General features: G+C 41.3%; 1 protein-coding gene across 3 annotated transcripts in view; it reads left to right on the forward strand.

Moving 5' to 3' along the window:
- Window positions 1-24,366, forward strand: part of TTC39C (tetratricopeptide repeat domain 39C) — a 140,525-nt gene that overhangs the window by 97,994 nt on the left and 18,165 nt on the right. For all 3 annotated transcript variants that reach the window (XM_060173609.1, XM_060173610.1, XM_007536376.3), the window contains exons 7-8: window positions 19,101-19,194; window positions 23,524-23,631. In XM_060173609.1, the coding sequence (XP_060029592.1) occupies window positions 19,101-19,194; window positions 23,524-23,631 (202 nt within the window). The remainder of the gene's footprint in view (window positions 1-19,100; window positions 19,195-23,523; window positions 23,632-24,366) is intronic.

A 24,366-nucleotide genomic window follows, 5' to 3' on the forward strand; every position in this document is an offset into this window, starting at 1 on the left:
GTTACTGTTCCAGTAGCCCCTTTTCTTCACAAAATGCTTCTTTCAAACTGAAGATTCCTCAACTTCATACATAGAAGTTGCTAGATAGGGACCAGGTGGTGGCACACCTGGTTAAAGGCACACGCTAGAAAACATGCTGGTAATGGATCCCAGCTACACATATGCAAGTCTCACCAATGTCTGAATTACTTAAACCTATGTTCTGAGGTAGTTTCCTTTATCTTTAAACTGTTTTGTTTGCATTCAAGGTCAGGAGTCTTCCGTTACATTTCACCCCTTTTCTCTCTGTCTTGAAAGTATAGTTGTGATCAATCTCTTATGCAGTTTGGTTGGTGAATGTTTGTTTCTGTCTCAGTTATTATTCTACATGCAGGGAAAGGTGTGCATGCAGGCTGTTGATACCTCTCTACCCCTTAGGCTTGTGCAGGGGCAAAGAGTGCCAGTGGAAATTTTCAATTGACTAAGCTTTGTCATTTCAGCAACCATTTTTGGAATAAAAGTTAAGGGCAAGCCCCTAGATGTTCTAAGGAACAGTCATTGTGCAGTGTGCATTTACTTGCCATTGAAGATTGAAGCAGGTGATGGCCAACAGTCCCCATGATCTGAACTGAGTCTTGAGTTTATGATTGCGTCTGGCACAACAAGAGTATTGTGCCACTAGGTGATTATTACAATTAACTCCCCTGTGGCCTTGGAGGTGGCACATTGGCTAGGGCATTTGCCTTGCAATCCTGAGGTACTGAGTTCAATCCTCAGCATCACTTGAGTCAGAGTGATGCTCTTATTCTCTCCTTTTCATAGATAAATAATGAATTTTTTTTCTTTTTTAAAAAAATTTTATTAGTGACTTAATACTGATTTACAAGATTTTAAGATAGTGGGTATAATTCTGCACCATTCCTTCCACCAGAGTTCTGGATCTCTGTGACCTCTATTGGAAGCTACAGTGGTTCTCCCAAAGTTGCAGAGAGGGATGACTATTTTCTACAACTATCTGTCTATATTTATATATATTAGCCTGCCCTTTTTTTCAATGTTCCTGCCTTCTCTTCCTTTCTAAGTCACACATAAATCTATTACTACTTCCAAGTGTTCTTCCTTTTTTCCTGTTCTCTTTCTGGGTCCTTACTGAGTTGGAATTCAGAGCCCTCTGGCCATCTTTGCCTTTCATTTCTCCCCTTCTGGGAGTATGGACCAAAATTCTTTTGGGGGTACAGAAGGTGGAAGTTCTGGCTCTATAATTGCTTCTCCCTTGGACATGGGCATTGGCAGGTCAGTCCATCCTCCCAAGCTTTTTCTATCTTTCCCTAGTGGGGTAGGTCTCTAGAAAGGTGAGGTCAGGGACACACTGGTGAGGTTATCTGACCAGGGAAGATAAGGTAGAAGCATGATAGCATCTGCAGTTTGGTAGCTAAAAGTCAGTTAAGATACAAAGCAGGACAAAATGGTTAATGAATAGGAACCAAAAGTATTTTAGAGTGGAAAGAAGCTAAGAAGTCTATTTTAGAAGTGTTCCTAGGGGGCTCTTGACTTTTCTAATTTTTCTTGAGTTTGATTGCTGCATGGAGGTGGACAAACATATTGTCTAGGAAGATGGTGTCAGAGTTGAGAATAGGGCTAGAAAGCTGGATCTGAGCAGGCAGGGGTAGAGAACATAATGGTTATGCAAAGAGACTCTTCATGCCTGTGGCTCTGCAATCCCAGGTTCAATTCCCTGCACCACCATAAACCAGAGCTGAGCAGTGCTCTGGTTAAAAAAAGAAAGTGGTAGTCGGGCAGTAGCGCAGCAGGTTAAGCGCAGGTGGCACAAAGCACAAAGACTGGAGGAAGGATCCCAGTTCGAGCCCCTGGCTCCCCACCTGCAGGGGAGTCGCTTCACAGGCGGTGAAGCAGGTCTGCAGGTGTCTATCTTTCTCTCCCCCTCTGTCTTCCCCTCTTCTCCATCTCTCTCTGTCCTATCCAACAATGATGACATCAATAATAACAACAATAATAAGTACAATAATAAAACAACAAGGGCAACAAAAGGGAATAAATAAATAAATATTAAGAAAGAAAGGGAGAAAGAAAGAAAGCTAGATTAGGGCAGAGATTAGCTCCCAAACTTGAAGATCTATGAATAAAATTAACTGTTTACCCCATTCACCTGACCCAGGGCCCACATATGTTCATATTTAGCACAGCAGCCTGTATAACCTCCGAGTGCCTGATAATTTCTCTCTATTTCTCTTAATGAGTGTAGCTAGTGGTTTATCTATTTTCTTTATCCTTTCAAAGAACCAGTTCTTGGTTTCATTAATCTTCCAGGTGGTCTTTTTGTTTTCTATATCAGTGACTTCTGCTCTGAGTTAACTGTTTCCTATCTCCTGCTGATCCTTGGATTTCTTTGTTGCTCTATCAATTAGATGGTTTATTAGTGATTTTTCCTCTTTATTAATATGGGCCAATAAGGAAACTTTTTAAAATAAAGACTAACTCCCTTTATTCCACAGGCCAATGAATGTGCTAAACTGGATTTTGCAAATGTTAAATAGGAATATTAAAAGTTAAGATTTATATGTTGTTATGCATGCCATTTCAGCTGATTTTTATTTTAAAACAAAAGTGCTTAGTTTATAGCTGTTCAATTTGTGCCACCGTCCATTCTTAATGAGGACTGAATGAATGCTGAGAGGATGTAATTATTTGCTGCTTTTGATAAGTTCTGGCAACAAGGCAATCTCTGCTCCATTATAGATTCTCATATATGTGGTTTAGCTAGTTTCATAGTTAACATCAGAGCAAATATTCAGTCTCTTTTAGAGAAGATAATTAAAATTGGAGTAGGGATGGCAGGTGTTTTCACCTTTCACTAATGAAGCAACTTGCTACCCAATTGGTATTAGATTTTTAGAAGACAAAAAGAAAAAGAAAATAAAAGCCCTAAAAAATGTGTTACAGCTCTTGCTTAGTGGACTGTAGCTTGAGGGCCAAGCAAAATGTGACATCTATTTCTGCTTAGTTCTTCCCACTGGTCCAGAGGATGAAATGATTTGAGGGCTGGCTTGAAATAATGCTAGTTTTTTTTTTTAATTTTTTATTTATAAAAAGGAAACACTGACAGAACCATAGGATAAGAGGGGTACAACTTCACACAGTTCCCACCACCAGACCTCCATATCCCATCCCCTCCCCTGACAGCTTCGCTGTTCTTTAACCCTCTGGGAGTATAGACCCAAGATCATTGTGGGATGCAGAAGGTGGAAGGTCTGGCTTCTGTAATTGCTTCCCCGCTATACATGGGTGTTGACAGGTTGATCCATACTCCCAGCCTGTCTCTCTCTTTTTCTAGTGGGGAAGGGCTCTGGGGAAGCAGAGCTCCAAGGCACATTGGTGGGGTTGTCTGTCCAGGGAAATCTGGTCGCATCCTGCTAGCATCTGGAACCTGGTGGCTGAAAAGAGAGTTAACATACAAAGCCAAACAAATTGTTGAACAATCATGGAACTAAAGGCTGGAATAGTGCATATGAAGAATAATGGTGATTTTATTCTCCAGGTGCCCAGATACCAGAGTTTCATTTACCTCCCAGAGTAACTACCTAGGGAACTGTCAGATTACCAGCTTTCGTTTGTAGATGAACTCTTCAGAGAGTTTGCTGTGGTTTTCATCAAGGCTTTTTGTAAGGTCTGAAATGTTTCAGCTCAGTCATGAAAACATGCACAGCTCAGGAAATGAAGTTGCTTGCAACGAATCTTTCTTTTCAGGTTCATTTAGGCCAGAGCCCATCCCCCCCTTGAGATCTTTTCATCAATAAACATTCTCAGAACATGGTCCAGGGGCTCTAATCTCAACAGGTGCATCATCTGACACTGACTTCATTTCTTTGGTGACTCAGAATCTGCAGAAGAGTTTGAGCAGCTGCTTTTGTGTAAGCTGCCATCATACAGAATGACTAGCTCAATGTGATGTTGCTGTTGTCCCCCCACGCACACACTTTCCCGAACTCGTTATTTTCAGATTATGTCCAATTTCTCTCAGTCTCATTAACTTCATGCTTTGTTGTTTTGGAACTGTTTGGAATTCAAATGAGAGGATGGTGATTAGCATACCCATGTCTTTCCAGTCACTTGTTCATAGCTATAACATATTGGCTTTATTATGTTTCGTTGTGGCTTGACTTGACATAGCAGTGAGGGTCTACACTTTGGCTGCTTCTAGAGTCTGTTTGCAAGTCAAGATGGTGTGCTCACTTTTTTTTTTTCCTTCTCCTTTATTTTTTTCCTTTGGTACTACTGTGGCATTTGGCCGTCAGCCAGATTATAGAAAGAATTTTCTGCCTTAATTGTCTTTTCTCTCCCTCACTGCATGTCTGTAGCATTTTGCTTCTGTCTCCTCACCCTCCTCTGTTGTTCTTTGCCTTTGTCGACTTCTCCCACAGGCTTATGTTACTGTGTGTGTGTGTGTGTGGGGGGGGGTTAATGATCTCATAGAGTACAGAGCTTGTGATAAATGTCCACCAAGTGGGGATGCAGTGCTTTTTCATCTTATTGAGAGGCCAAGATTGGCAAGTGAGGTTATCAGTTTTTCTTTCTCATCTTCAGAGAAAGAACTTGTTTTGCTGTTGAGATTTGTTGGCAAAGTTAAGCCCACGATTTGTGTAGTGGGCGTGTGCATGACACAGCACTGTAGCTATTATGTAGGACTCATACTTATGTTTCCTTGAATTTCCATAATGTAACAGCTTTAAGAAAATGATTTTTTTGCAAATGTATCTGAGATGCCTGTGCTTCAGCAATGTCAAAGAGCAGTCAACCCACAGTGACCCCTGGATTATATGTGATCTTCAGTTTTAAAATCTGTGCTGATAGTTACAGACATGAATTGTGGTATTTTCTACTCATTTCTGCCTTGCTATTTATTAGCAAGTCTATTAAAAAAATCAATTGATTTTTTTTTCATGATTCTTTTTAACATACTGGGGACAGGTCTGGTTTTTTTTTTTTTTAGTATTTTGTTTGGATTTCCCTCCCCTCTCCTCCCCTTCTCTGAGCTTGAACTAGGGAACTCAGAGCCTCAGGCACAAAAGTCCTTTTGCATAACCATTATGCTGTATCCCCAGCCTCACATATCTGCATTTTAATATCATATTTTTATTTCTCTCTATTCTTCTTTTTCTGTAAGCAATCCAGATTTGCAGTCTTTTCAGTTTTACAGTCTGTATATGCACACATGTGTATATATATGTATGTATATATATGTATGTATATATATGATATATATACTGCCTTTAGCTTTATGTGTATACATTAATACGGGCAGCTTATATGATATGGATATGGTATGAATTTAAATGAATTTTAAATATTAGTCTGTTTATAAAATACTTAAATATGTGGATGAAAAAGATAAATATATTTTAATGAAGTTGCTACTTCTTCTAGCGTTTGCCCTTCTTCCGTAGCCAGTCAACAGCGTCAGGTTGAGCCTGATGTAAAGTTTCGAGACCTCCTTTGAATCTGGAGAGGTGGCAGTCGTTGACTATGTGGGGCATAGTCTGTCTGTAGCCGCAGGGGCAGTTTGGGTCGTCTCTGGCTCCCCAGTGATGGAACATAGCGGCGCACCGGCCATGGCCTGTTCGATAGCGATTGAGGAGGGCCCAATCATAACGTGCTAGGTCAAAGCCGGGTTGACGCTTGCAGGGGTCTGTGATGAGGTGTTTGTTCTTTACCTCAGCTGACTGCCAACTCTGTTTCCAAGAGTCTGGATCAGAGAAGTTCAGTGTAGGCGTAGGGGACCAGATTGGGTGATGAGACGTCAAGCGTTGGACAGGGTGGGTGAAGATATCCGCGTATATTGGCAGGTCCGGTCGAGCGTAGACGTGGGAAATGAACTTAGATGATGCTGCATCCCGACGAATATCTGGCGGAGCGATGTTGCTAAGAACTGGCAGCCATGGAACCAGGGTGGAACGGATGGTTCCAGAAATTATCCTCATGGAGGAATATAATTTGGAATCGACCAAGTGGACATGGGGGCTACGGAACCATACTGGGGCTACTATGTAAGCTTTTTGAGAACTTTAATTTGGAAATTATCTTCTGAACTTAGATCAGTCTGTCTTTGAATAACCTGCATGCTATCATTCTAAAATCTGGAGCTTGAACTTGGTTTTTGGTGTATTTGTTTATTGTACAGAGACAAAGGTAAATTGAGAGAGAAGGAGAAGGCAGAGAGGGAGAGAGAAGAAGAGGTACCTGTATCACTGCTCTGCCACTCACAAAGCTTGCCCCACCCAACCTGGGTCCTCGAACATTGTTGAATGATGACTCTACCAGGAGGATATTCAGATCACTAATCTTTTCATAACGAAAGTTGCTTAAGGGCTGTCTACATTTTTGTTTACATTTCTTTTTTTTTAGGTTTTTTGTTTGTTATCTTTATTTATTTGTTGGATAGAGACAGCCAGAAATTCAGAGGGAAGGGGTTGGTAGAGAGTGATCAGGTTAGCGATACTTCTATTGAGAACACCTCTAACAATAGATTATGTTCTTATACCCTTAGGACTAGAGCTAACATGGGCGAGAGAAAGCTCATCCTCTTATATACATTTAGTGAGCCTAGGCATATAAATCAATAATAATCTTTTATTTGCTCTTCACACCCACAGCCTGTAGAGACAGTTGACAAACAGAAAATGTACTTAATTTCATGACAGTTTGGGTAACTATCACCTTCTCATTTTAGTTCAGACAGTCATTAAACCACACAATATAGATTTGTCTCCCTGGAAAGTGAAGACAAATTTATCCTCCGTCTCTCCTATGCCAGATTAAATCAACCTTGCATGTTGTGTCCTTCTAGAATAAAATGCTAACTCTATCCTTTAGCACCCAAAGTAATAAAGAGAACCGTATGGATTGGAGGGAGAGAAGTCTGCAATTAACAGGACTTCAGGGAATTGTTTCTCTTCCTGAATTGCTTTTTTTCTTTCTACTTCTTCCCCTGATCCTATAAATAACAACATTACATCATGCCGACAGGGCATACTGTTCAAATACAAAAGACAGATTTGCTCTTCAACAGATGCAGAGAAGCACTGCTACCAAGTAGCTCTGATAATGTCAACACACCCAGAGGCAGAGCAGAGACACAGGCCTCCTCTGCATTTGTCACTTGTACACGGGGTCCATCTCTCCAAGCCCCCTGCAGGCCTCCTGTCTCTCTTCCCTAGCTGGTATGCTGATCACAAAGGGAGCAACCTCCACTTTTCTGTCACTGCCACATTATGAACTGATGGGCTAAAAAAATAATCCAGCCCTCCCACTTACCCTGGGGCTCTCCTGTGAAAAATGTAATTCTATCTGAATAAAAGCACAGAGAAAAAGCACCACTGGCAGTTGCGCTCCCTCTCTCTCTCTCTCTCTCTCTCTCTCTCTCGCCACTAGAGTTATCAATATGGCTCAGTGCCCACGTGATTCCATCATTCCCAGTGGTGGTAATTTTCTTTTTTTATATTTATTTATTCCCTTTTGTTGTCCTTGTTGTTTTATTGTTGTAATTATTGACATTATTGTTGTTGGATAGGACAGAAAGAAATGGAAAGAGGAGAGGATGACAGAGAGGGGGAGAGAAAGACACCTGCAGACCTGTTTCACTGTCTGTGAAGCAACTCCCCTGCAGGTGAGGAACCGGGGGCTCGAACCGAGATCCTTCTGCCAGTCCTTGCGCTTTGCGCCACCTGCGCTTAAAACGCTGCGCTACCGCCCCACTCCCGGTGTTAATTTTCTATTGACAGGTAGTGAGGGACAGAGGAAGAGAGAAAGGAGAGACAGTGAGAAGGAGAGAGACCTTCAGCATCACTCCACCACTTGTGCATGAAGAAGCTTCTCCCCTGCAGGTGGGAACCAGGGGCTTGAACATCGGCCCTCAGGCAAACAAGAACACCTGATGTAACAGTGGAAAGAAGAAACAGGAAACATGCGTACTGGTATTGGTATGGAGGCTAGTTACATCTGAGTGGAAGCAGGGAGAGAGAGAGAGACAGACACTAACCCTGACCTCTGTGAAAGAAATGAAACATACACATGGTCAGATGGTGAAGTAATAGTGGATCAACAAAACAGCCCCTACCGATATTGCTCACGGGAGAAACCCCAACATGTATTCTACTAAGCTAGAAGAGGAGAGAGGTACAAAACATAGGAGCAGATCATACAGAGAAAAGGCAGTGCTTTTGAAAAAGAATAAGGCAGCTTGAAATAGGAGACAGGTGAATAGAATGTGTACACACATACTCACAAAGTCAAGTTCATTTATCTGCGACTTGGCCTCCAGGCCTTGCGCGCAAGCTTCTGGCTCATCCTCCGGAGTTTATGCAGGGATTGCTGGAGAAGCAGTATAGTAAGTACCTCCCAGGCTAAGCTTAAGAGATAGATGGGCTCATGTGTTCTCCTCTCAGCACTCTCAGCAGCAAGCACAGATTTTCTTTTGAGCTCAATAGCTTACTTCATTTGCATCGAACAAATTTTTTTAAAGGTGCCCGGCAGCAAACCTGGGGCCTCAAGCATGTGTGGTACAGCTGATCTGGTTCCCTGCCAAATATTGTTAATCCTTTATTCTTAGATATAAGAGGGCTCAAAGGGGAATGAGAAGAGTAAAAGGGATAAAGAGAGAGAGCTGGGGTTGGGCAGTAGCGCAGCGGGTTAAACGCACATGGCACGAAGCCTAAGTATCCCGTTTAGAGCCCCTGGCTTCCTACCTGCAGGGGGGTCGCTTCACAGGCAGTAAAGCAGGTCTGCAGGTTTCCATCTTTCTGTCCCCCTCTCTGTCTTCCCCTCCTTTCTCTATTTCTCTCTGTCCTATCCAACAACGACGATATCAATAACAACAACAATAATTACAACAATAAAAACCAATGAGGGCAACAAAAAGGAAAATAAATAAATAAATATTTTAAAGAGAGAGAGCTTAAAGAACCTTTCTACCATTCATGGAGCTTTACCAATTTTGAGCCTTGGTGTTTTCACATTGGGGATCAGACCCAGGCCTCCCCTATGCCTGGGCTCTGCTGCTGAGCCAGGTCCTGGGATGCTGACACATTACTTTAGAGTAAACTTCTATACTTATCAGAACAGATTTCCTCTCTTTATTCACATTCTCAAGGCAAATTTGTACTTTCTTCATCAGAAATGGCTTCTGAAACTAGTACAGGTCCCACACATGAAAAGTAGACAGCTTGGGGCTGGGTGGTGGTGCACCTGGTTGAGAGCACATGTTACAGTTCGCCAGGATCCAGGTTTAAGCCCCTGGGCCTCACCTGCAGGGGGGAAGCTTTAGGAGTGGTGAAGCAGGGTTACAGGTGTGTCTCTGTCTCTCTCTCCCCCTCCCTCTACTTAACCCTCCCCTCTCAATTTCTCTCTGTCTCTATCCAATAAAAAAAGTGATATACAAATTCTAAGCTGTTTTACATCAGATTACTTTGTGATTTTTTTTTTCCTCCAGGGTTATTGCTGGGTTTGGTGCCTGCACCATGAATCCACCGCTCCTGGAGGCCATTTTTCCCCTTTTGTTGCCCTAGTTGTTGCAGCCTCGTTGCGGTTATTATTGCCATTGTTGACGTTGCTTTTGTTGTTGGATAGGAAAGAGAGAAATGGAGAGAGGAGGGGAAGACAGAGAGAGAGGAGAGAGAAAGATAGACACCTGCAGACCTGCTTCACTGCCCGTGAAGCGACTCCCCTGCAGGTGGGGAGCTGGGGGCTCAAACCGGGATCCTTAAGCCAGTCCCTGCACTTTGCGCCACGTGCGCTTAACCCACTGCGCCACCGCCCGACTCCCTTGTGATTTTTTTAATATACACTAATTTAAAGTCTTGGAAGCTCTATTTATAAATTACATGTTTACAGGTTTTAAATAAAATAACTGATAATGCAGGATATTTAGATTTCCATTATGCTAATAATTTGGCATTTTCGTTTTCTTAGAAAATTTCTAAGACATTTGGCTACTTCCCTATGATTTCCCAGTATTTACTGTAGTACTTGTGAGAGCAAATACTTTCTCATGAGTACTGCAATAATTATCATAGCATATTTTTATTCTTTCTTGAGTTATTTGAGTTTTAGCTTCACTGTCACCTTATTAGCGTCGGAGTACAAAGAACTTGGTAGCTCCCATTAAGTGATAAATTACTAGAAGAGACATCTGTAAATATTAATGTATGAAATTAGCATATTGTCAGCCATCCTATGTTCATGGATCAGAAGACTCCACAGTGTTATGATGTCAGTACAGGTTCAAGGCAATCTGTCAAATCACAGCTTTTTTTTTCCTGGAAATTGGCAAACTGGCACCACACTCAAGGTAGTCAACAAAATTTGAACTCAGACTAGTTAACAAAATCTTGAAAAAGAACAAGGTTAGCAGATTTCAACTTCCTAGCTCAAAACTTCCTAAAAAGTTAATAATGTGGGAGTTGGGCGGTAGTGCAGCAGGTTAAGCGCAGGTGGCACAAAGTGCAAGGACTGGACCGTCATAAGGATCCCCGTTAAAGCCCTCAGTTCCCCACGTGCAGGGGAGTCGCTTCACAGGCAGTGAAGCAGGTCTGCAGGTGTCTGTCTTTCTCTACTCTCTCTCTGTCTTCCGCTCCTCCATTTCTCTCTATCCTATCAAACAACAATAACATCAATAATGATAACTAATAGCTACAACTATAAAAACAACAAGGGCAACAAAAAAAGGAATAAATATTTAAAAAACTTATTAATGTACTGTGCTACTATATAAGGGTAGACTGTGGATTAAAGGTAAAAATCAAGAAACCTTTACATTATGATTCATTGATTTTTGACAACAGCACCAAGACAAACCAAAGAGCAAAATATACATATCTTTTCCAGGTTGGGGAGATAGTTCACCGGTAGAACTCAGCCCTTTGACTACCTTAGGTCTCAAGTTCGATCACCAGCATGTGGGTAGACCAGAGCTCAGTGATGCTTTGCTCTTTATCCTCTGTCTCTCATGAAAACAAGCCTTTTTTTTTTTAATGTGGAGAGAAAATATATTGAATGGAAGAAAATATTTGCAAGGTGCAGCTCTGAGAAGATACTTACATATAAATAGTTCTAGTAGCTCAGTAAATAAAATATAAATATTCCAATAGGCTGCCAGAGGTGGCACAGTGGCAGAGTGCAAGAGTAAGGTTGAGAGTGCGATCCCTCACACTGCATATGCTCTGTTCTTTCTCACTAATAAATGAGTACATATTTTTAATCCGATTAAAACATGGGACTGACTCCTTCAAAGACACAAGAATGACCAACAAGCATATGGAAAGTTGCTCAACTTAACAAGTCATTATGAAGCAATGCAAATCTAAACCAAGTGAGATGCTGTTTCACACCTCCCAGGCTAAGTGTAATATAATGGAAAAGACAGCCAGTAACAAGTGTTGACAAGTGTGCAGAGAATTTGGAGGTCCTATTCCTTGCTGGGAATGTAAAATGGTATGCAAAATGGTTCAGTCACTTTACAGTTTCTCACAGTGCTAAACATAGATTTATCATACGACATAGAAATTCACTCTTTGGACTATACCCAAGGGAAACGAAAACATACATTCATAATGATTCATAATAGCAAAGTAGAAATAATTAAAATGTTCATCAAATGGTGGTTGAATAAACAAACTGTGACATATCTTTTTTCTTTTTCTTTTTGTTTTTATTTTCCTTTTTGTTGCCCTTGTTGTTTTATTGTTGTTGTTGTTGATGTTGTCGTTGTTGGATAGGACAGAAAGAAATGGAAAGAGGAGGGAAACAGAGAGGGGAAGAGAAAGAGAGACACCTGCAGACTTGCTTCACCGCTTGTGAAGCGACTCCCCTGCAGGTGGGGAGCCGGAGGCTCGAACTGGGATCATTACGCCAGTCCTTGTGCTTCGTACCACATGTGCTTAACCCGCTGTGCTACCACCTGACCCCCCAAACTGTGATATATCTTTGGAATGGAATAAATACTCAATAACAAAAGTATTGAAGTATTAACATGTGATAACACATGAATGAATGTTGGAAACAGTAGACTAAGGAAAAAAGAAATGGTAAAAGAAAAAACCCTACCTAATATGTGCTTTCCATTTTTTAAAATATTTATTTATTTTCCCTTTTGTTGCCCTTGTTGTTTTTCATTGTTGCTGTAGTTATTATTGTTGTTATTGATGTCATCGTAGTTGGATAGGACAGAGAGAAATGGAGAGAGGAGGGGAAGACAGAGGGGGAGAGAAAGACAGACACCTGAAGACTTGTTTCACTGCCTGTGAAGTGATTTTCCTGCAGGTGGGGAGGCTCGAACTGGAATCCTCATGCTGGTCCTTGCGCTTTGCGTCATGTGTGCTTAACCCACTGTGCTGCAGCCCGACTCCCTGTGTGCTTTCCATTTTTAAGAAGCCATTGGAAAAGGCAAGTGTGTAGAAGCAAAGGAATAGCTTATTGCTTCTAAAGGGTAGGGATAGGTGTGTATCAGGGCTGGGGGTAGTCTGGAGTAACTCTTAATAGGTAGAGTTTCTGTTTCCCATGTTGTAAATATTCTAATCATAGATTATTGCCATGGTTGTTTAATTCGGTGAATGTACTAAAAATTTTATATTATCTAATCTCAATAAAGATACTGAAAAATATGTTATATCTGGGGAGGGGACTCAGTGTGTAAAGCATATTCCTCGTCTGCTTGAGGTTCAAGCCCCAGCACTGCAATGACAGAGTGTTCTGGTTTCCCCCTTTTCATAAATATTTTTACGTTAACTGCAACCCTTGGGGATGATGCAGTATAGCTGAGAAAGTCCGATACAGATGTGGGAACTGTTATGCCGCTTCTTGAAGGAGTAAAGGCTTGCAGATAGGGGCAAGAGCTTTTTCCAGATTCGTTGTAATTCTTCTTTGAAAAATAAAAATAATTTACCCTTATGAAATCTTTCAGAGAATTCTAGGCACTCCTCACAAACCATGTGAAAGTCACTTTCCTAGTTACTGTTTTTTTGTTTGTTTGTTTTTTTAATGCGGCACTGGCAAATGTGCCTGCTACCACCAAATGACCTCCAGACCCAATTTTTTCATTTTCATATTTAGGAGGGAGAGAAGAGTATGGGGAGAGAGAAGGGAGTGACACCACAGTGCAGTTCCACCTTCCGTGCAGCTCTCCTGCTGTTGCTCACAGTGCTCCCATGTGGTATGGGGACTTCAACGCAGGACCTCAGGCATTATAATGGATATGCTCTCCTTGGTGGTCTGTATGGCCAGCTCTGGGTTTGTCTGTTGGTCTTGAATTGCTATTTTTTTTTGTTTGTTTTAAACTTGTGTAATTGTTAGTTAGCACAATCTGTACTTTTGCAGCCAGTGTTTGTAAGTTAATTGTTTTATGTTTTTACTCTTTTAAATTATTTGAAATCATCATTAGTATAGCAAGTTAATCTTAAAGTCACAGCTGCTTTTACATACTTTTTTCTTGGCTATTAGAAGGAAGTTATGGGATAGCTGAAAAGCATTAAGCTCAGCTCAAAATGGGCTTCTTCACTTACGGCTGAGCTTTCTGAGTCTATATCGCCATCTGTAAATAAAGAAAGGCAAAGCTTGCCACACTAGCCTTAAATAATGTAGCATGCAGTCAGGCAACTGCTAGCTAGACATGATGCTTGATTGGGATCTCCCCATTTAGAAAGCATTACTCTATCTTAGAGCCTCTCCCACTGGAGATAGCGTCAGAATGCTATGCATAATGGTTGAGAAACCAGGGAACTCTTCCACCTGGTGCTGTCTTTCTCTCTCCCTCTCTATTCTCAATTTCTCTCTGTCAATTTCTCTCAATTTCTCTCTGTCCTATCCAATTTTTTAAAAAAGGAAGAAAGAAAAAAGTGGCTACCAAGAGCAGGGGATTCGTAGTGCCAGCACAAAGCCCCAACAATGACCCTGGAGGGAAAATTCTTCTTCTTCTTCTTTATTGGGGTATTAATGTTATTATAGTCGACAGGTAAATACAATAGTTTTACATGCATAATATTTCACAGTTTTCCACATAACAATACAACCCACATAGCAGTACAACAATATAACCCTGGGTTGCTTCCAGGTTGTGCTGCGATGAACATAGGTATTTACAAATCTTTTTTGGATGGATGTGTTTCGTTCATCAGTGTAGATCCCCAGGAGAGGAATTGCAGGGTTATAGGGAAAGTCCATTTCTAGCCTTTGGAAAGTTTTCCTGACTAATGGAAAATGAAAAAGAAAGAAAGAGAGGGAGACGGAGAAGAAGGGAATTGCAAAACACAGGTTGGAACTTGAACTAGACATGGTTTGACTTGAACTAGACATGGATTGTTGCAGCAAGGCCAAGGATGTGTGAGGGGGGAACAGGGGCTTGTAGGTGTTGGGAGTCCTGTCTACATTACTGAACGAGGATCTAATTTTGTGCTGGGTATGGTATACAGACAACCACTGAGGAAAAATGAGAAATTGTACCTGTGTGAGAACTGTCTCATAAATCATTTCCTATGTGTATATGAAAGGACATTTCTGGCAGTCGGTATCTTACTTTCCTAGGGCTGCCATAACAACCAGTCATACAGTACAGCAGCTTTCTTACAGCCCAAGGTCAAGGTGCTGGCAAGTTTAATTTGTTTCTGATAACTCTCTATGTGAGTTGTACATGGCTGCCATCTCACCTGATCTGTCCTGAGTGTATACTTAACAGTCCTAAGCTCTTCTGATGCCACCATATTAGGACCCATCCTAATAATCTCCTTTTCACTAAATGACTTATTTAAAGACCTTATTTCCAAATGCAGTTACAGTCTGATATATTGCGGGTTAGGACTTCAGTTTATGAACGGGGGAGACACAATTCAGCCTATAACAGCAAAGTCATCATCTCCTCACAGGCAGCTGGTGTCCTCATTGTTGCTGTTATTGTAGTGTTTCTACTCCTGTACTACCACCAGCTTTTCTTCCTTCTCTCTCTCTCTTTTTTTTTCTTTTTTCCGGGGGGGCGCATCTCTCTACCACTACTTAATGTTGGGGTTTTTGTTTGTTTGTTTAATCTCTTGTGTATTTTATACACAGGTCCCTTGTGACGATTAGATTTCATTCTTCTCACAGACCATATGTACATGCATGCACTACCACAAGTACTTACTATATCAGCACATCTCATTAAGTCTATGCAAATCCAACAAGTTCTTTGCTTACCAGTTGCTAAAAATACTTGAGAGAAGATTGGGGAGACAGTGCCTTTGGCTACCCAACAGACTTTTATGCCTAAGGCACTGGTAATTTCAAGTTCAACCCCTGCCACCACCACAAAGCAGTGCTAAGCAGTTCTATGGATGGATATATATATATATATATATATATATATATATATATATGATCATGTCTATATTTTACAAACTCAATTAGATTTTCTAACAAAAGTTAGAAAATTTTCAGAAGCAATACATACTGACCTCATAGGCTAATTCCATGAAAATTACTTGTGAGCCCTTCTATAATGTAGAAACCAGCATTATTTGAACAACAGTGGGCTCCAGGCCCATTTTGTTTGTGAGCTATTGCCATCATTTGATAGTAAATCAATTTGGACATAGCATATTGAGAAGCAGTTATAGATTCAGGGAAGACTGCAGCCTAATGTCCTTTTAGTCTAAATATATAATCTGACTCAGCCCCCTACTCCAAGGCATTTAGCACTGTTTCCATTTCCATTTTTGCTTATTTTTCGAAACTCTAGAAACAGTATTTTGCAAAGTAGCTGAATTTCATGAATCCTCTGTGTTTGTAGTACAGGTTGAAATCTTTGGGTAGACCACGATATAACTAATAGACCCCAGGCTTAATGTGCTGAAAATTCTTCATACATTTCTGTGGCTTCCTACTTGTACTTTGAGATATTTACTTCCTAAAGGACTTTTGAAAATATTCATGTGGAGAATTGTAAGAATAACCATGTATATTTAAAAATGGTGTAGAGAATGTTGCCAGTACACACTGTTTCATTGCTTCATCTCTCTCTTTTTTTTTTTTTATGACATCGGCTTACAGTATTGTTTGAGTTTCAGAAATGCAGATTCATGGCCTTGACAAGTGGATATAACACTCCACCTGCGCCAAAGGTTTAGTTGTTATCCACCACTATCCAGTCAATAACCCACCCCCCACTCACACACCAGTTCTCCTCACTCTGTACCCAACCTACCATCCACTGTAGCCACATACTGTTGTTGAGGTCCAACCATTTTTGCTTTTTATTAGTTTGTTTTCATATACTAGTGACAATATTCTGTATTTGTCTGACTTGTTCCACTTAGCATGATACCATTAAGCTCCATTGACATTGTTGCAAATGGAAAACAAAAATCACTTTTTAAAATAATTTTATTAGTGGGTCAGTGGTCTACAGCACAGTCATTGACACATGGGGACAGTTTCTCCTCTCCCCATGACAGATATCTGCAGAACACTCTCATTCCCAACTTGGGTCCTTTTCTCCCATCATGCACAAGCTCAGTTGCCCTTTCTGCCCTCTCCTTTCCCTCCTTCTTTTGTCTTGGTGCACTATGTCACAGCTAAATCAAGTTTCACTTTGTGCTTTCCCTTGTTTGCCCTCGTTCACCTATAACTGAGATCATCTAGCATTTGTCCTTCCTTTTCTCTTGGTTTATTTCACTTCACATGATTCTTCCAATTTCCATACAAGATGACACAAAGGAGATGACTTCATCATTTTTAACAGATGAATAGTATTCCATTGTGAATATTTACCACAGCTTTCTTAGCCACTCATCTGTTGTTGGAAATCTGGGTTGCTCCCAAGTTTGGGCTATTCCAAAATTTTCTGCCATGAACATAAGTGCACATAGATCTCTCTGCACAGGTATTCTGTCTACGTTGGCTAAATCCTCAAGAAATAAACTGCTGAGTCATGGCACAGATCCATTTCTGGTGTTCTGATAAACCTCCAAGCTTTTTCCCCACAAAGGTTGACCTCATCTCCATGGCCACTAGCACTGTAGAAGGGTTCAGCTCTCCCCACATCCTTGCCAACATGTGCTGGGTCATTTCTTGTTTGTTTGTTTGTTTGTTCTAATGCAAGGTGTGCTCACAGGTGTCAAGTGCTATCTCATTGCTGTCTTTATTTGCAATGCCTTTTAAAAACGGGGTGAGGACATGTACAGAAACATCACCAAAGAAGAGCTCCTGAGGTCTTGTCCTGCCCTGAACCCAGACAGGAACAGTTGATGTGATGGGCCCTTCATAGCCACCCTGTATATGATGCTCGGTGTCATTGACTTAGCAAACTGGGGCTACACCTGCAACACAAAATTCTTAATACTGTGGTTAAATATGCTAAATGGGATGTTTTTATGACACAGGGAGAGAACTGCTGATCCAGAAAAATTTGAGATGTCTATAGTCATTGCCCAGATTGCTCTTTCAGTGACATAGGCTCAAGTGTTCACATACTCACACACGTAACACAAAAACTAAATATGTCTAGACAAGACAAGCCTCATTCATGCAGGATTTCCCTACTCCCAGGCTGCTTCTTCATTTAGGTAAGTGGATAGAGAGACAGATAAACAGACAGATTGGTATCACATCACCGGAGGTATCCCCAATTCTGTGTCATTCCCCTGTGGTACCAAGACCCCTACCTGCCCCACACACATGGCAAGGTGACAACCCTCCTGTTGAGCTATTTCCTCAGCAACCAAGATTTGAAGGAAGGGGTAATTGTGACTATGGACTGATGATAGTCAATGCAAATGTCTTAATTCCTAGTTGTGGACCTGTTTTGCATTTCTGTGAGGCTCCCTCTGACTAGACATTAAGCTACTTGAGAATAGGAATCAGTGATAGGCTAAGAAGGGATTGAACATAGTAATAGATCCAGCCTCCCTGACATCGGGTGAAATGTCATTTTGGGGATTGGCCAGTTATTGATCCAGCCCTGGTCTTCGTTAATGAGTCATCTGGCTTCTAATGTTCTCAACTCACAGACTGTCCTGAGGTGCCCTGGCTGACTCATCAGTGTGGTGTGGTATGTCCCAGGGTTCCTCTTGGGGAGGATGCATCACTCACAATACCAAGGAATATGCCATCAGAGAAGCTGCAGATTCTCTTCTAAGACCCCTCATGGCCCCAGGCATCTGGGAGAAGAGGCACAGGTGCAGCAGAGGGAGGCGCCCAGGGGAATACAGAGAGGAAGACTGAGCATGGAGCAGTGAGAGTGCTTCTGACACTAGCAAGGAAGCTCTTTCACCTGCATCACTGAAAACAGCCTGTGTCAGATCCTCAGGGAGTTTAGAATACCTGCAGAAGCCGAATGAACTCTGCTAGCTTTAGGAGTCTAGCCCTTTCCATGCAGCTTGTGCGCTTCTCAGGGACTTGTGGCATCGTAGCAGGTGGAAAGACTTTGAAAGAGATTTTCAGGGGCCAGGTGGTGGTGCACCTGATTGAGAGTACATGTTGCAGTGCTCAGGGACCTGGGTTTGAGCCCCAGCCCCCACCTACAGGGGGAAAGCTTTGCAAGTGGCAAAGCAGTGCTGCAGGTGTCTTTCTGTCTTTTTCTCTGTCTCCCCTTTCCTTTTGACTTCTATCTCTATCCAATAAATAAAGAAAATTAAAAAAGAGAGAGAGAGAGAGAGATCTTCAGTGGAAGAGAACACTAAATGTGTTGACCTGGCTATAAGTAGAACAGACTTTTTTGAGAACCTGTTGCATTCTGGATAAATGCAAAAATGCATGTAGGAGGACTAGATATTTTCCCTAATAGGCAGCTGGGTCCATGAATAATTAGGAAGCAAGTCCTATTGCATAAGTCAAACAAGAGGCTGCAGGTGGAGGTGGGTGCGGACTGGCCCCTCTTGTAGAATTTCCTGCTTGAGCGAAAGAAATTCTCTGTGCTTCCAGGACTGTGTGACCAGGTGGCACATGCCCCCAGGAGTCCTAAACTTCTCTCTTCTCTACTGTTTGTTTCATTACTAAGGAAAATTTGTTTTTAAATTTGTTTTTTGGTGATTGCATTGATATGAATGTTGATGACAAATCTTAACAGATTTTTCTTCTTTATCCATTAGTGTCAAATCAACAGTGCCTTGACTTCCTTCCATACTGCTTTGGAACTTGCCATAGATCAGAGAGAAATCCAGCACGTCTGTCTGTATGAAATTGGTAAATATGAAATGTCTGCCCATCTTCTTGTCATGACGTAGTACTAATTCAGGTATTCATGTATTCCACTTGTGTGCAAGTATTACTGCATTCCTATGTACTTTTTTATAATTAATGCTGTTCATTGTGTATTTATAAAATGCTGGCTGCCTTTTGTAATAAGAGCGATTTTTTTTTTCAGAGCAAAGTAATGATATGCTAGTTCTTGCTGCTGGAGCTAGAGAATAGCTCACCCAGTAGAGTGTGTGCTGTGTGCAAAGCCCCAGGCTAGAGTCCTGATACGATATAGGAGGACCATGACAGCTAGGGAAGCTCTCTGGACAATAATAAGTCAGTGCTGTGGTGTCTTTGTCTCTAGAGAAATTGAGAGATGAGGGGGAGATAGGGAGAGAGAAAGACAGACACCTGTAACCCTGCTTCATCACTTGTGAGGCTTTCCCCCTGCAGTTGGGGGCCAGGGGCTTGAACCCAGTTCCTTGCGCACTATAATGTGAGTGCTTAACCAGGTGTGCCATGTCCGGGTCTTGTGTCTCTATCTCTCTGTCTCTCTCTATCAGAAAGAAAAGGCATTAAAAGATTGATCTTGGAGCAGTGGACTAATGCACATGTCAGGCTCTAGCACTTCAAAAGGAGAGAAAAAAAGAAATCTCATTACTTCTTTACTTCTTTCCTTGCACACTATTAATGTGAGCACTTAACCAGGTGTGCTGTATCCTTGTCCCGTGTCTCTGTCTGTCTCCCTCTACCATAAAAAAAAAAAAAAAGCATTAAAAGATTGATCTGGGAGAAGTGGACTGATGCACGTGTCAGGCTTTAAAACTTCAAAAAGAGAGAAAGAAAAAAAAGAAATCTCATTACTTCTTTACAATTTGTTCTACATAACATTTTGGTTTTAGGATAATAGTTAATGGTGAATGAATTGACCGAAAATAATTTTTAAAGGTTATTGAACTGTTTATTAAAATTAGATATCATCTCTGCCTCCCCACCAGCGTTTACCTAGAAGAAAGTATTGCATCAGAGAGTTGGGAATGTGGATTCCAGCCTTAACCTCTTCTACTAATTAGCTCGGGGCCTTGTGCATGTTGCATAAGCCCTCGTAAGCAACAGGCAAGAATCCTGACACATCTCAGGCTCTCCACTCATTCGCTACTTCCTTCTCCCTTTTTCTTCCTAGAGAAAAAGTAATAAACAGACTTGGAAGCATTTATTTGGTTGATATTTTCTTCCTCAAAGTTGTTGCTATGTTTTTTTTTTCCTAATTGCACTAATTTTCCATTCTTCACATTAGTAATTCCATATATAAAGTTGTTTTGTTATGCTCAGAAACATAAACACAAATTTGGGCTTGAAGCAGTCCATTTTCTTAATGAAAATCATTTGCTTTTAATGAGATTTGACCTCATTACAAAAGTCGATAGAAAAATCACATGTCAGGTGTGCCACTGCCCAACCCAGCACATGGGAAAGGAATGAGGAGAGAGTAGAGGCAAAAGAGTTCTTAGAGTCAGAAGGGACATTAGGGCTGCAAAAAACTATGGAGACAGGGATGAAGAAATGGAGAGTTTCTCTAGGAGGTAGCTGACATCAGTCAAGCTTGACCTGTTCTCTCTACTGCTGTTGACACCTTTCCAGGGCATATTTATTTGTGTCTTTATTTTACAAAGAGCACTGCTCAGCTCTAGCTTATGGTGGTACAGGGGATTGAACCCAGGACTTCCTCAAGACATAGGCATGACATTCTTTTTGCATAACTATCATGCTGTCTCACTGATCCTAGGATCTTTTCATATTTAAAGCAATGGGGGGGGGGTTGTGGAGCCAGCAAAGCTTGTTAAATTCTGTTGCTCAGGCAGGCTTTTTTTTTCTTTCTTGTCAATCTCAGAGACAGAAAGGTAGAAGAGAGGGAGGAGAAGTATCACAGCATTGCACCTCCATTTATAGAATTTCCTCTGACTCCGTGTATGGTGCTTCAGGAGTTTGAACCTAGGTCCTTCTTCAGGGCAAGGTGCGCTCTGCTAGGAAAGCTACCCAGCTCCCAGCTCATCCTGACTGAAAGACTGGGATTGGTTCAATAAGACCAGTTTCTGTTCCAAATACTTTGTGTTTAGAAAGGAGATATGAAGTATAACCTAGTGGAAAATGAATCTCATCTCTGTTTCTTTCATAGAAAACGTAGCTTTGGACTTTTGTTATTGTTCAAGACTCTATTTTCTTTGTATTTTATTAAGTTAATGTTTGTTATGGTATTAGTATTAGTTTAAGGTATACAGTATAACTGTTTTTGTAACTGGTCAAAATTAATTCTGAAGACAATTTTGTCAGTATTTTATACATATTGTGTCTTAGAGCCTATATTGAAAGGCTTTAAAATTTAAGTCCACTTGAAAATTTTAGATCATGAATTGGATTAGATCATGCATGCATTGTATAATTTTACACTTTTTCTTCTGGCTTCCAGCTGGACTTAACCAACCTAGTTATTTAACATGCATATATTATAAAAAGAATATAGAAGAAGAAATGGAAAGTTTCTTCTAGTAGCTTTTTTTTTGGGGGGGAAGAGCTGCAAGATCTGTGGTAATATATAATGTCTGAAGCAAAGAATGCCTAGAAATCACTGAAACAAAGGCCTAGGTCTTCAGAATATTAGCTGGGGAGTGAAAGTATCAAAATCCTAAATCAAGCTTGTTACTGGAAAAGGAACTCCCTCTATTTTTACATTTCTCCCTGACATCTATTATAGGGAAGAACTAACTAGCCTCAGTCATACTCTGAAGCATGTTGACTTCATGTCCTGTCCCCCAGAATCTCACATGCTCATCATTCAGATGTCAGGATCAAAGTGATTCAATCACATTACAGTGTATCCCAGAATTTCCTGTCCTTTCTCCCCCACCCAAAAAAAAAAAAAGCAAACTCATGTACACATTGGTCTTTAATTCCCTCTTAAGAACTATGTCACAAAGCCTGTTTATCCCATTGGTTTTGATCAGAAGGAGGACACACCATTGACTGTTTTTGCAAGACTATAGAGTCTAGAGAGAATCATAGAAGGTCCTGGGACAGTACCTGGCACAATGACAGACTTAGCTGATGAGGAGTTGATGTTACAATGGAAATCCAATTCCTTTCTATTGATGCTGCTCCTTGAAGAATCCCTCCAAATGTTTTGATCCAGGATGTGGTCCATTGCCAACTTCAAGAGGGAGGGAAGGTAGACAAGGACTTAATTTCTGAATGGCTTGCTCTCTGCTTCTCACAAAGGTTTGAGAATTACTGACAGTCTTTGACAGGCAGACAAGTGCCTTAAGACTTTATGAAGTGGCCACTATGTTTGTTATCTAATAGCATTGCCCCACCCCACCTCTTTTTTTTTTCCCTGCGCTTTGTTTGGGAGTTCTGCTGTGCCTGGGGTCTTGTCACAGCTGAAAGAAATAGGCTGAGGTGTTTTCCTAGAAAGAGCTATACCACTTTCTGCTATAGCGATCACTTATAAAATCAGAAGTAACTCGTCTTACTTCAACACATTGGATGTATTTAAGGGGAAAGGATATGTCTTAGCTTTCAGGTGCTTTGCATACTAAGAAATATTTGATGGAAAAGGATAATTTTCAGTTTTCAGGTAGTGCATGTACTAGCAGGGAAAGATCAGCAGCATCTAAGACTAATTTAAAAGATGAGCTATAAAACTCCCTCTCGGTCTGGGTGGTAGCTCATCTGGTAGAGCACACATATTACCATGAACAAAGACCTGGGTTCAAGCCCCTGGCCCCCTACCTGTAGGGGGAAAGCATCAGTGATGGAACCATGCTTTGGGTATCTCGCTGCTTATCCCACCCTACCTCTTCCTAATGCTTGTAATCTATTTAAAAATAAATAAATAAATGAATAAGTCATGGAGTCCTGTAGTCCTCAAGTCCCAGTGATTTAAAAAAAAAAAAAAAAACTCCTTATGTCGGGCTCGGGCGGTAGTGCAGCGGGTTAAGTGCATGTGGCGCAAAGTGCAAGGACCAGCATAAGGATCCAGGTTCGAGCCCCCGGCTCCGCACCTGCAGGGGAGTCGCTTCACAGGCAGTGAAGCAGGTCTTCAGGTATCTATCTTTCTTTCCCCCCTCTGTCTTCCCCTCCTAGCTCCATTTCTCTCTGTCCTATCCAACAACGAACAACATCAACAACAACAATAATCACAACAAGGCTACAGCAACAAAGGCAACAAAAGGGAAAAAATGGCCTCCAGGAGCAGTGGATTCATGGTGCAGGCACTGGAGGAACAAAAAAAAAAAAACCTCTTTATGTCAGTGTCACATAATTTTTTTTCTTTCATAGGTTGGTGTAGCATGATAGAATTGAATTTCAAGGATGCATTTGATTCCTTTGAAAGACTGAAAAACGAATCCAGGTGGTCTCAGTGCTACTATGCCTATCTGACCGCAGGTAAGTGGAGCTCTTTCTGGGCCTTAGCTCACAGGTGTTGAGAGATGGGGGAGCAGGATGGCAGCAGGATGCTGAAGTTGAGGTGTTTTTTATTGTTTTTCTCAATTCTCTTCCACATGTTAATGTTCTGTGGTTCTAAGCATCTGGTTGAAACATTCATTCCATCAGAGGAATACAGGACCCTACCTATCCCACACACACACCATTGCCACACCCTCTCCTATTTTCCTGTCCATTATGCCTTGGTCATATGCTCCATATTAGGCTGCTGGGAGTGTCTCCCCAGTTTGATGTGCTTAGCCTCAAAGTCTCTCCTCATTCTTCTCCTAGAGTTTCTAGACATTTTTACTCAATAGGAATTTAAAGAATACTTGAGAAGGTCTTAACATAGCTTCAAAATTGTCTTGTTAAATATTTGTTTAGATTGCTAATGACCTGGTTAGAAAAGTTGTGTGAAGAGGGCCAGGTGGTAGCACAGCGGATTAAGTGCACTTGACAGCGAAGCACAAGGACTAGCGTAAGGATCCCAGTTAGAGCCCCCAGCTCTCCACTTGCAGGGGATTCGCTTCACAGGCGGTGAAGCAGGTCTGCGGGTGTCTATCTTTCTCTCCCCCTCTCTGTCTTCCCCTCCTCTCTCCATTTCTGTCTGTCCTGTTCAACAACAATAACATCAATAACAACAAACAACAATGATAAACAACAAGTGCAACAAAGGGAAAAAATGGCCTCTAAGGA

Source organism: Erinaceus europaeus, chromosome 15 (genome assembly GCF_950295315.1).
Source record: "Erinaceus europaeus chromosome 15, mEriEur2.1, whole genome shotgun sequence".
NCBI classification, from domain to species: Eukaryota; Metazoa; Chordata; class Mammalia; order Eulipotyphla; family Erinaceidae; genus Erinaceus; species Erinaceus europaeus.